Source organism: Lutjanus erythropterus, chromosome 17 (genome assembly GCF_056507025.1).
Source record: "Lutjanus erythropterus isolate fLutEry1 chromosome 17, fLutEry1.hap2, whole genome shotgun sequence".
Classification (NCBI taxonomy): domain Eukaryota; kingdom Metazoa; phylum Chordata; class Actinopteri; order Lutjaniformes; family Lutjanidae; genus Lutjanus; species Lutjanus erythropterus.
The window spans coordinates 127,501-140,000 of NC_139333.1; the positions used below are offsets into that span (position 1 = coordinate 127,501).

Here is a 12,500-nt window from a genome sequence, read left to right on the forward strand (position 1 = left end):
GTGAGATCTGCTCAGTAACCATGGTAACTGATACCAGTGAACCAGCCTGCTCAGTAACCACGGTAACTGATACAGTGAACCAGCCAGCTCAGTAACCACGGTAACTGATACCAGTGAACCAGCCTGCTCAGTAACCATGGTAACTGATACCAGTGAACTAGCCTGCTCAGTAACCATGGTAACTGATACAGTGAACCAGCCTGCTCAGTAACCATGGTAACTGATACAGTGAACCAGCAGGTTACCTGTCAGGCTGGATTTAGTTGTGTCAGAGAATCCCAGCCGGCAGAAACAGGATGTAAAACAAACCATCAGGTGTCTTTTGTCGTCTCGTCACTTTTTTCAGTGAGATCAAGATCCAATGAACATATTAACTAAATAAAAGCTAAAAAAGTCATGTGTTACAACTTTAAATATCTTCACAGGCCAACAGGTTATTTGACACGGAGTGAACCTGCTTCTGTTACAATGTGTAATTAAGAAAATAATCAATAATCAATACATTTGCAGTTTAAAGAAATTAAAAGTCTGCTTCATGTTCAGTTTCTGACTTCCAGTGTCAAAGAGCAGATGATGGATTTTCTCTGAATGAGAAAATGTTCTGTCTGGTCCGTGGACGTTCTGCAGCACTGACTTAGTTGATGTTCTGTCTGGTCCGTGGACGTTCTGCAGCACTGACTTAGTTGATGTTCTGTCTGGTCTGTGGACGTTCTGCAGCACTGACTTAGTTGATGTTCTGTCTGGTCCGTGGACGTTCTGCAGCACTGACTTAGTTGATGTTCTGTCTGGTCCGTGGACGTTCTGCAGCACTGACTTAGTTGATGTTCTGTCCGGTCTGTGGACGTTCTGCAGCACTGACTTTGTTGATGTTCTGGTCCGTGGACGTTCTGCAGCACTGACTTAGTTGATGTTCTGGTCCGTGGACGTTCTGCAGCACTGACTTAGTTGATGTTCTGTCTGGTCCGTGGACGTTCTGCAGCACTGACTTAGTTGATGTTCTGTCTGGTCTGTGGACGTTCTGCAGCACTGGCTTAGTTGATGTTCTGTCTGGTCTGTGGACGTTCTGCAGCACTGACTTAGTTGATGTTCTGGTCCGTGGACGTTCTGCAGCACTGACTTAGTTGATGTTCTGTCTGGTCCGTGGACGTTCTGCAGCACTGACTTAGTTGATGTTCTGTCTGGTCCGTGGACGTTCTGCAGCACTGACTTAGTTGATGTTCTGGTCTGTGGACGTTCTGCAGCACTGACTTAGTTGATGTTCTGTCTGGTCTGTGGACGTTCTGCAGCACTGACTTAGTTGATGTTCTGGTCCGTGGACGTTCTGCAGCACTGACTTAGTTGATGTTCTGTCTGGTCCGTGGACGTTCTGCAGCACTGACTTAGTTGATGTTCTGTCTGGTCCGTGGACGTTCTGCAGCACTGACTTAGTTGATGTTCTGTCTGGTCCGTGGACGTTCTGCAGCACTGACTTAGTTGATGTTCTGTCCGGTCTGTGGACATTCTGCAGCACTGACTTTGTTGATGTTCTGGTCCGTGGACGTTCTGCAGCACTGACTTAGTTGATGTTCTGTCTGGTCCGTGGACGTTCTGCAGCACTGACTTAGTTGATGTTCTGTCTGGTCCGTGGACGTTCTGCAGCACTGACTTAGTTGATGTTCTGTTCTGGTCCGTGGACGTTCTGCAGCACTGACTTAGTTGATGTTCTGTTCTGGTCTGTGGACGTTCTGCAGCACTGACTTAGTTGATGTTCTGTCTGGTCCGTGGACGTTCTGCAGCACTGACTTAGTTGATGTTCTGTCTGGTCCGTGGACGTTCTGCAGCACTGACTTAGTTGATGTTCTGTCTGGTCCGTGGACGTTCTGCAGCACTGACTTAGTTGATGTTCTGTCTGGTCCGTGGACGTTCTGCAGCACTGGCTTAGTTGATGTTCTGTCTGGTCTGTGGACGTTCTGCAGCACTGACTTAGTTGATGTTCTGGTCCGTGGACGTTCTGCAGCACTGACTTAGTTGATGTTCTGTCTGGTCCGTGGACGTTCTGCAGCACTGACTTAGTTGATGTTCTGTCTGGTCCGTGGACGTTCTGCAGCACTGACTTAGTTGATGTTCTGTCTGGTCCGTGGACGTTCTGCAGCACTGACTTAGTTGATGTTCTGGTCTGTGGACGTTCTGCAGCACTGACTTAGTTGATGTTCTGTCTGGTCTGTGGACGTTCTGCAGCACTGACTTAGTTGATGTTCTGGTCCGTGGACGTTCTGCAGCACTGACTTAGTTGATGTTCTGTCTGGTCCGTGGACGTTCTGCAGCACTGACTTAGTTGATGTTCTGTCTGGTCCGTGGACGTTCTGCAGCACTGACTTAGTTGATGTTCTGGTCTGTGGACGTTCTGCAGCACTGACTTAGTTGATGTTCTGGTCCGTGGACGTTCTGCAGCACTGACTTAGTTGATGTTCTGTCTGGTCCGTGGACGTTCTGCAGCACTGACTTAGTTGATGTTCTGTCTGGTCCGTGGACGTTCTGCAGCACTGACTTAGTTGATGTTCTGTCTGGTCCGTGGACGTTCTGCAGCACTGACTTAGTTGATGTTCTGGTCTGTGGACGTTCTGCAGCACTGACTTAGTTGATGTTCTGTCTGGTCTGTGGACGTTCTGCAGCACTGACTTAGTTGATGTTCTGGTCCGTGGACGTTCTGCAGCACTGACTTAGTTGATGTTCTGTCTGGTCCGTGGACGTTCTGCAGCACTGACTTAGTTGATGTTCTGTCTGGTCCGTGGACGTTCTGCAGCACTGACTTAGTTGATGTTCTGGTCTGTGGACGTTCTGCAGCACTGACTTAGTTGATGTTCTGTCTGGTCTGTGGACGTTCTGCAGCACTGACTTAGTTGATGTTCTGTCTGGTCTGTGGACGTTCTGCAGCACTGACTTAGTTGATGTTCTGTCTGGTCCGTGGACGTTCTGCAGCACTGACTTAGTTGATGTTCTGTCTGGTCCGTGGACGTTCTGCAGCACTGACTTAGTTGATGTTCTGTCTGGTCCGTGGACGTTCTGCAGCACTGACTTAGTTGATGTTCTGTCTGGTCCGTGGACGTTCTGCAGCACTGACTTAGTTGATGTTCTGGTCCGTGGACGTTCTGCAGCACTGACTTAGTTGATGTTCTGTCTGGTCCGTGGACGTTCTGCAGCACTGACTTAGTTGATGTTCTGTCTGGTCCGTGGACGTTCTGCAGCACTGACTTAGTTGATGTTCTGTCTGGTCTGTGGACGTTCTGCAGCACTGACTTAGTTGATGTTCTGGTCCGTGGACGTTCTGCAGCACTGACTGTCTGTTGGTTCCAGCAGAGGCAGATGCAGCTGATGTGCGACATCCTCGTCCAGGACAGTAAATCCAGTATTTGTCTGAACGAGGAGCAGAAATCTCTCCTGGCCACGTTTGAACAGCGAGGAACCGACGTGACGCTGCAGCGCAGCGGCAGACGGTCAGACGCGACACGAGTCTGTTTGTGTTTGAGGAGTTTAATCATTTCAGATAATTGAAAACAAATATATCAATAATCTTTATTAATATAAATGTTATTGATTTCTGTTTGTGTTTCAGGTTGTCTGTGATTGATGAGTCTTCGTTCCTGTCGCACTCTGACATCAGCTACGATCGGACGGACGATGACGTGGTTTATTTCTTTAAACTGTCACTCAGACAGCAGCTTATTAAAGGACCAGTCCGCTGCTTTTTAATATTCACTGTCAAGTTCAAAGCATTAAATCATTCATCAGTTTTGAATTTCTTTCCTTCCAGACATCTGTTTATTTCATTTCTTTGATTCAGATCAATTTTCAGACATTTGAAACGAACACATTTAGATTTGACCTAAAATTATAAAATCTGTTTTCTTTCTCATTAGTTGAGAAAAAATGAAAGAATCAAATCAGTTGAAGCATCATAGAGTCCTGATGTTTGTGTTTATGACATTTCAGGATTTGGACACGACTGTGATCAAACCTCTGAGGTCTCGAGTCCGAGAAAGGAGGGTGAGAACATGAACGTGTTCCTCAGTACATTCGCACTCCCTCGGGTTCTGATGTTCTGTTGGTTCTGTGCAGCGCTCGTCGATGGGACCGGCTGTGGGCGCTGCAGTGGTGAAGCGAGGAAGAGGAGGAAACGTGTCTGCAGAGCTGCTGGAGAGGAAGACTGTGGAGAAGGTGGACTCTTCAACATCAGACACTTGATAGAGTGTGTGTGTGTGTGTGTGTGTGTGTGTGTGTGTGTGTGTGTGTGTGTGTGTGTGTGTGTGTGTGTGTGTGTGTGTGTGTGACTGGTCCCACATTAATTAAGCACTTCCTCTGCAGCTGAATTATTTCTTATTATTTAAATAAATTCTGTGTGATGATGGTTTGTGTGATTCAGGAGGTGGAGGCAATCGTCAAGGCAACATTGAAGACTCCAGAAACTGGAGGTCAGATCCACATGGTCCTGGGAATCACGCAGAGTCCTGAAAGCCAGGCCTGGAGCCCGGAGCTGGACAGCGCTGCAGGACGAGGTGAGGTTGACGCCGTGTGATGTCACCCCGCTCAACTTCATGTTTCCTGGTTCTCCGGCTGATGAAGACAACTTGTGTTCCTCAGATCAGACCTCAGTGTGGTTACCCTGTAATGACGTGGAGGCGGAGCCTAAAGCTGATGTGCAGATGGAGAACAGTGCAGTCAAAGCTGCTGAGAAACCCCGTAGACATCAGTTTGTGTCCAAAACGGTACAAAGACACACTGCTTAAAGGGACAGTGTGTATTTTTTTGTTTTGTTTGGTTTTTGTCCACAGTCAGTGTGTTATTATGACATCACTGCACAGCTGGACAGACGAGTCGTCTTCAGGTCAGATGTCTTCGGTTTCCTCCTGCAGGTGATCTGGCCTGAGACCTGCTCGTCGTGTGGGAAGAGGGCCCGCTTTGGGAGGATAGTGGTGAAGTGCAGAAACTGCCGCCTGGTCGCTCATCCAGAGTGTGAACGGAAACTCGCTGACAGCTGCTCCGCTGATGCCGCCGCCGCCGCCGCCACACACGCTTCAGTTCAGCAGGTACCTCAGACTAGATCCTGCTGAAGCAGAACACTGAGAGGAACTCTGAGGAGTCACAGATTGTTCTCATGTTTCCTGTTCAGAACTCACTGGAGGGTTTCGCTCCACCGATCCATCCCAGAGTGCCTCTGCTGCTCAGGGAGTGTGTGGCGGAGATCGAGAGGCGGGGCCTGGAAGAGGTGAGCTGACTGTTCTCACCCCTGCAGCCAATCAGCACATGTGAAACCAGCAGAACCACCTCAGTGTGGTCTGGTTCCAGTTTGTGGTAGGAACAACTACTGAGACTGAGCTGCACCAAGATTAAGATTAATTTAATCTGAGATCAACAAAACCAGGTTTAATATGAGTTAATCCAGACTTAAAATTCAGCAGAGCTCTGTTGTGCAGTTAAAAACGAATCAGTTTAGTAAAGTGAAATATTTTAATCTCGATTCCTGAGTGAACGTCACTTTCAGCTGCTCCGTGGTCCTGAACTACACACCGTTTGTTTGTTTGTTTGTTAGCTAAAAGATTAAAAAAAAAAAATATTTACTGGCTAATTAAAAAGCAAAATACAAAATACTAGATAAAAAAAAGTCAAACATCAGACACATCTGACCAATGAGAGGAGAGAACTTTCTCAGCTGATCTTAGCGATGTGTTTTGTGTCGCTTTATGTTTCAGTGTCCAGTAACTGATCAGTCAGAGCAGAGCCTAGTATAGAACCTTAAGGTGCTGATGTTCTGTGTCTGCAGAAAGGACTGTACAGAGTTCCTGGAGGAGAACGTCTGGTGAGGGAACTCAGAGATCAGTTCATTCAGGGCAGAACTCCACTCCTGCTCAGTAAAGTCCAGGACATCCACGTGGTGTGTGGTCTTCTCAAAGACTTCCTGAGAAAATTGAAGGAACCACTTGTCACCTTCAAACTGCACAGAACCTTCATGGAGGCTTCAGGTACCGAGACACAACTGATCAGTTAGTAAACCCGATATCAATACAGGATCAATGTACTATCAGTAAACCAAGGAATCAACAGACCAATGTATCAGTAACTCTACTATCATTCACCAGTTCTTTATGGCTTCTAGTATTGATATTCAGGTTCTTGATGTTTGGGTTCTTGTTCCGTGTTTTAGAACTAGAAGAAGACGGCAGTGTTACCAACATGTATCAGGCCGTGTCCAAACTGCCGAAGCCCAACAGAGACACGCTGGCCTTCCTCATGCTGCACCTGCACAAGTGACAACTTAACTCGTCTCTGATGGAGAAATTGATCAGAAACAATCAATCATCAGATTGATTGGTCTCATTTCTGACATTTTAACTGAGTAGTGACGACATGTTTGTGCTGCTTCTGTTGACGTTCAGGGTGATGACGAGTCCTCACTGTGAGATGGACCAGAAGAACTTGGCGCGGGTGTTTGGACCCACTCTTATTGGACACGGGTTGCCTGAGCCGTCTCCAACAACCATCCTGAGAGACATAAACATACAGCCGAAGGTTTGCTTCCGTCCACAAGTCGTCTTCAACAGTGTGAGGACATCTGTGAATCAGTGTCTCTGAGGACTGTCCTGTCCTTTGTTCAGTCTGTTGCTCTTGTCTCAGGTCGTCTGTCGTCTGTTGTCCCTCCCTGAAGCCTACTGGAGACGTCTCCTCAACACCCAGACAGGCCAAGTCTCGCCCTCGCACAGTCAGGACGGTGGACAAAGTGAGTTACACCAAAAAGATTCATTTAATCTGAGATTAGGTTTCAATGTTTAACAAAATTAACAAAACTAGTTTAATAAATCCAAGTTCAGTCCTGAGGGGGGGGGGGGGGGGACATGTGATGTCATGTATCCCTAAACATGACATCACATGGTTTGATAGCTAGCTAAAAAGTTAGCAAAACATTATGTTGCTAGCTAACTATCTTAAACTTTCCATTAGTTTTCTGGATGGTTATAACCTCCTTATGAAGCTTTGATTAAAAACCTGTTGCTGAATTAAAGGAGCAGTCTGATGATTAAAACGGACGATTTAAGGGATCAGCTGGAGTGAAAGAAGCTGGATGCAACATCATTTCAAGTTAAACCAAAGTGAACTGGTCTGATCCAGTTTGTTCCTCTCACTCAGTGAAACGGCGAAGACTGATGTGTTTCTGTGTGCAGGTCGTTTCTTTCTGCCGCTGACATCTCCAGAGTTGAACGGCCATCATAAAACACGTGGCGGTGGATCTGTGAGAGGCCGCATCACAAACTCAGCCAACGTTCTCATCAGCACGTAAGAGAACCACTCAGAACCATCATGAGGCAAACGTTCCCTTGTTCTTTTGTTTGGTAAACCAGAAGAAAACTCAAAAACAGTGTTAGCGAGTAACTCATTACTCAGTAACTCATTACTGTAACATGACTTTACCCAGTAACAAGTAATGTAATGGATTACAAGTTTCACAACAGTAATTTGTGTGTTTTCTCTCCTCAGTGGTCTAGTTGAACCAGGCAAGAGGTTCTTCACATCACCCAGCTGATCCACACGCAGTACACAGTACCACACGCAGTACTCAGTACCACACGGAGTAAACAGTACCACACGCAGTACCCAGTACCACACGCAGTACACAGTACCACACGCAGTACTCAGTACCACACGCAGTACCCAGTACCACACGCAGTACACAGTACCACACGCAGTACTCAGTACCACACAGTACCACACGCAGTACTCAGTACCACACGCAGTACACAGTACCACACAGTACCACACGCAGTACTCAGTACCACACGCAGTACACAGTACCACACGCAGTACACAGTACCACACGCAGTACTCAGTACCACACGCAGTACACAGTACCACACGCAGTACTCAGTACCACACGCAGTACTCAGTACCACACGCAGTACACAGTTAGTATAAAAATCAACATACTTCGATCCAGTCAAAGTTTGACCATGAAAATCAAGCTGTTTTTGTAAAGATGAACAGCTGCAGTGCATTGTGGGAGTTTGTGGGACTCTGTGTTCATGAAGAAAGACTCAAGTGTTAAAGTTTGTGACAGAAATGATGTGATATGAAATGTACATTTAAACTAACTACGTCTGTGGTTCTGCTTTAAATTGCGCTCCCCCTGGTTTTAATGGTTTTCAAAATAAAAGCATCTTCTTGTTGTTTGTGTTTGAAATAAAATAAATAAAATATTTGTCTGCACGTGGTTCTTTTGCTTTTATTTTTCTGTGACACATTTAGTGACAGAATGAGACATCATGTTGTTTACATCAGGGGGTTAAACTCGTTCAGAAAAGTCAAGTTTTATTAATGACTTCATCAAACATGTTTCTGTGGAGATGATGTGACTTCATTCAGTCTGTTAATGACGTCACTCCTATAAAAAATTATATATATATATATATATAATTTTTTATAGGAGTATATATATATATATATATATACATATATATATATATATATATATATATATATATATATATATATACACGTCACTCATCTGTACTTTAACACAAACAGCAACATGTTACATATTAATTACATAAATTAGCGATGTGTTACTTATAGAACTGTATTCATCTTATTATATCTAATATTTTCTGTTATTTTATTTTCCGTATTTGTTTGTTTTCATCCTTTTCTTTGATTCTTTGTTTTTATTTAGTTTTGTCTTTTTGTCTGGACACAAATGGACAACATTAGTCTGTCAGTCAACTTTATCAACAAACGGCCGACAGGTGGCGCTGACGCACCGTGACGCTGCCACGCGCCACAGAACGAGAGAAGAAGACAAACCGGCACCACCGAAGAAGAAGAGACGGAGCAGGAGCCGCTGTGTGCTGTCAGTCAGTCCGGAAGAAGACGAACCGGCACCACCGAAGAAGAAGAGACGGAGCAGGAGCCGCTGTGTGCTGTCAGTCAGTCCGGAGGTAAAAGTGTTGGAGGTGAGAACTGCGTCATTAACAGACGGATGAAGACTGTCTGTAGTCTTCATCCGTCTGTCCGTCTGTCCGTCTGTCTGTCTGTCTGTCTGTCTGTTCACCGCCGAGCAGCTCAGAAGGTCAAGCTAATGCTAACGTTAGCAGCTAGCTTACAGCACACTGTGCTTTCACTTTTATAATGAGGACACCGATCAGAGAGTCTCAAACTGTGACCCGAGGACTTCCAGGGGTCCAGAACGGGATCCTGGAGACAGAGACAGAGACAGGGAGAGGGACAGAGACAGAGACAGGGAGAGGGACAGAGACAGAGACAGAGACAGGAACAGGAACAGAGAGGGAGACAGGGACAGGAACAGAGACAGAGACAGGAACAGAGAGACGGGGACAGGAACAGAGACAGGGACAGAGACAGAGACAGAGAGAGGGAGACAGAGACAGAGACAGAGACAGGAACAGAGACAGGAACAGAGAGAGGGAGACAGGAACAGAGACAGAGACAGGAACAGAGAGACGGGGACAGGAACAGAGACAGGGACAGAGACAGAGACAGAGACAGGGAGACAGAGACAGAGACAGAGACAGGAACAGAGACAGGAACAGAGAGAGGGAGACAGGAACAGAGACAGAGACAGGAACAGAGACAGGAACAGAGACAGGGACAGAGACAGAGACAGGAACAGAGAGAGGGAGACAGGGAAAAAAACCAGTTAATTCTTCCTCTGTCAATAAGACAGATCTGATCCAGCTTCTCTGGAGGTCTGACTGTCACTGAGAGTCCAGGACCTGGACCTGAACCCAGACCTCAGTCCTGAATGAAGACCTGTTTGATCTAAAGTCCGTCGTTGATGTTTGCTTTTCTTTTCTTGTTGCCAGAGTTCAGAAAAACTCTGATTACAAGCAAAATGTTTAGTTTCTCACCTGAAACTGAAACTTTATTTGTTAATATATTTATTAGTGTATTGATTAATATCAATAAAATGTCTTTATGTGTCTATCAACTGTTTGTTCACTCTGAATATTAAACACATTGATTTTCAGTCAGACTAAATGTCGATGTCATCATCTGTCCTCAGCCTCACTTCATCCTACCTGCTCTCACCTGTTCTCACCTGTGTGACCACCATGGTTCTGAGGGAGGTTCCGGCGGAGAACATTGCCCGTCCTCTGGGCAGGAACGAGGTCATCGGCCTTCTCTTCCGTCTGACCATATTTGGAGCTGTCACCTACTTCACCATCAAGTGGATGGTGGACGCCATCGACCCAACCAGGAAGCAGAAGGTGGAGGCTCAGAAACAGGTGAGGACAACGGGGGGCGGGGCCACCAGCCAGGTGTGGAGAGTCGTTACACTGAGGCCTCTGGTAACCATGGCAATGCGTTTGTGTCGCAGATATGAATGTGAAGTTCTCACCGTCTTCGACTGCAGTATAAGTACAGATACTCAAGTAAAAACAGAAGTACAGACACCTGAAAACTCGACTGAAGTACAGTAACTAAGATTTATATTTAGTTACTTTCCACCTCTAGTGAAGACATGAAGACAGATTTCACTGAAGGCTCGATGTTCTGCAGGTTGTTGTGTTCGTCTTGTCAGTATTGATGTATTTTAAAGTTACTGCGGTTGATGATGATCATGTGACCCGACTGAAACGACAGCAGTCTGACATCACAGCAGATCAGTCAGTGTTTGGTAGATATTCAGTTTCTACATGTCAAATAATTTAGTGGAAGCAGAGAAATTAACTGAAAGGGGCGTGTTGTAGAGTTCAAACTGGTGTCAAACTGGTGTCAAACTGGTGTCAAACTGGTGACAAACTGGTGCCAAACTGGTGCCAAACTGGTGTCAAACTGGTGACAAACTGGTGACAAACTGGTGTCAAACTGGTGCCAAACTGGCCCATATTTAAGGACAAAGGCAGCAAATGGTTTGCATGTTGGTTATAGTGCATTTTTCTCGGGTCATTCCAGACATTTTTCAGAATTCAAAGGGATTTAGTTTCAGAGGAATGTAGTGAATCGTCCCAAGCTGACATACCTGTTCACAGGAGCCAGAGGTTGACCAACTCCATGCAACACAGATGTTGTTATACAACTAAATATTAGTTCAGTGATTCGAAGGGAAGCTAAATCTTCAAGCATTTTTCAGTTTTTACAGTAAATGTTTGAGTTTGTAAAGAAAAATTCAGACCCTGCTGTTTTTCTGAACAGCCTGATATTCCTTTTTCTTCCCGTTCTGTAGAGGATTAATACATTTGATCAGTTTTTGGTTCATGTTCTGATTTGGAACAGGATGTGCAGAGTGGAAATAAAAGCTCTGATAAGATTTTGATTTGAGGATTGATGTGACTTTGTCTCCTGCAGGCCGAGAAGTTAATGCGTCAGATTGGAGTGAAGAATGTCAAACTGTCTGAGTACGAGATGAGTATCGCAGCTCACCTGGTCGACCCACTCAGCATGCAGGTAACTCCTCCTCCTCCTCCTCCTCCTCCTCCTCCTCCTCCTCCTCCTCCTCCTCCTCTTCTTCTTTTTCTTCTTCTTGTTGTTGTTCTTCTTCTACTGTAATGTTTGGATATCACTAGACTACAAAGTTCTTCACAGAGTGTAGAAGAGGACAAGAAGATGGACAAACAAGAGACTTAGCCTCATGCTAACTTAGCCTCATGCTAACTTAGCCTCAACATCATTTTGTGCGTCTGTGTGTGTGTGTGTGTGTGTGTGTGTGTGTGTGTGTGTGCGTGCGTGCGTGTGTGTGATTGTGTGCGTGCGTGTGCGTGTGTGTGTGTGTGTGTGTGTGTGTGTGTGTGCGTGCGTGTGTGTGTGTGCGTGCGTGTGTGTGATTGTGTGCGTGCGTGCGTGTGTGTGTGTGTGTGTGTGTGTGTGTGTGCGTGCGTGCGCGCGTGTGTGTGTGTGTGTGTGTGTGTGCGTGCATGTGTGTGTGTGTGTGTGCGTGTGTGTGTGTGTGTGCGCAGATTACCTGGAGGGACATCGCCGGTCTGGACGAGGTGATCACAGAGTTGAAGGAGACGGTGATCTTACCTGTTCAGAAGAGACACTTGTTCCAGGGCTCCAGACTGCTGCAGCCACCCAAAGGTCAGATCTATAATCAATCATCAATCATCATTTATATTTACACCATCAAGTCAGACAGACTGAGGAGACAGAGACAGAGGAGAGGAAGTGAGGAAACAGGAAGTGTAACCAAGGACACTGACTGTCCTCCCACCTATCATCATGGCAACAGGTGTGCTGCTGTATGGGCCTCCAGGCTGCGGTAAGACGCTGATCGCCAAGGCGACGGCGAAGGAGGCAGGGTTTCGTTTCATCAACCTGCAGCCGAGCACACTGACAGACAAATGGTACGGAGAGTCTCAGAAACTGGCCGCTGCTGTCTTCTCATTGGCTGTCAAACTGCAGCCGTCAATCATCTTCGTTGACGAGATAGGTTGAGTATTTACACACACGCACACACAAATACATCTACCAATCAGAGTTCAACAGTTTGTTTACAGCTGTGATTTTTGGCCACTGGG

At 46.1% G+C, this 12,500-nt stretch overlaps 2 protein-coding genes across 2 annotated transcripts in view; both read left to right on the forward strand.

Annotated features, from left to right (window-relative positions):
• The window catches only part of LOC146311433 (rac GTPase-activating protein 1), a 10,925-nt gene extending 3,352 nt beyond the window's left edge, over positions 1 to 7,573 (forward strand). The window contains exons 3-16 of the mRNA XM_084740889.1: positions 3,334 to 3,473; positions 3,593 to 3,665; positions 3,970 to 4,023; positions 4,096 to 4,194; positions 4,400 to 4,547; positions 4,609 to 4,742; positions 4,890 to 5,063; positions 5,147 to 5,242; positions 5,798 to 5,996; positions 6,179 to 6,281; positions 6,411 to 6,543; positions 6,649 to 6,751; positions 7,194 to 7,305; positions 7,507 to 7,573. Of these exons, the coding sequence (XP_084597015.1) occupies positions 3,334 to 3,473; positions 3,593 to 3,665; positions 3,970 to 4,023; positions 4,096 to 4,194; positions 4,400 to 4,547; positions 4,609 to 4,742; positions 4,890 to 5,063; positions 5,147 to 5,242; positions 5,798 to 5,996; positions 6,179 to 6,281; positions 6,411 to 6,543; positions 6,649 to 6,751; positions 7,194 to 7,305; positions 7,507 to 7,552 (1,614 nt within the window). The 3' untranslated portion in view covers positions 7,553 to 7,573. The remainder of the gene's footprint in view (positions 1 to 3,333; positions 3,474 to 3,592; positions 3,666 to 3,969; positions 4,024 to 4,095; positions 4,195 to 4,399; positions 4,548 to 4,608; positions 4,743 to 4,889; positions 5,064 to 5,146; positions 5,243 to 5,797; positions 5,997 to 6,178; positions 6,282 to 6,410; positions 6,544 to 6,648; positions 6,752 to 7,193; positions 7,306 to 7,506) is intronic.
• A 1,223-nt stretch (positions 7,574 to 8,796) lies between these two features.
• Positions 8,797 to 12,500, forward strand: part of atad1b (ATPase family AAA domain containing 1b) — an 8,014-nt gene continuing 4,310 nt past the window's right edge. Inside the window, exons 1-5 of the mRNA XM_084741596.1 lie at positions 8,797 to 8,975; positions 10,046 to 10,268; positions 11,332 to 11,430; positions 11,940 to 12,060; positions 12,212 to 12,412. Of these exons, the coding sequence (XP_084597722.1) occupies positions 10,095 to 10,268; positions 11,332 to 11,430; positions 11,940 to 12,060; positions 12,212 to 12,412 (595 nt within the window). The 5' untranslated portion in view covers positions 8,797 to 8,975; positions 10,046 to 10,094. The remainder of the gene's footprint in view (positions 8,976 to 10,045; positions 10,269 to 11,331; positions 11,431 to 11,939; positions 12,061 to 12,211; positions 12,413 to 12,500) is intronic.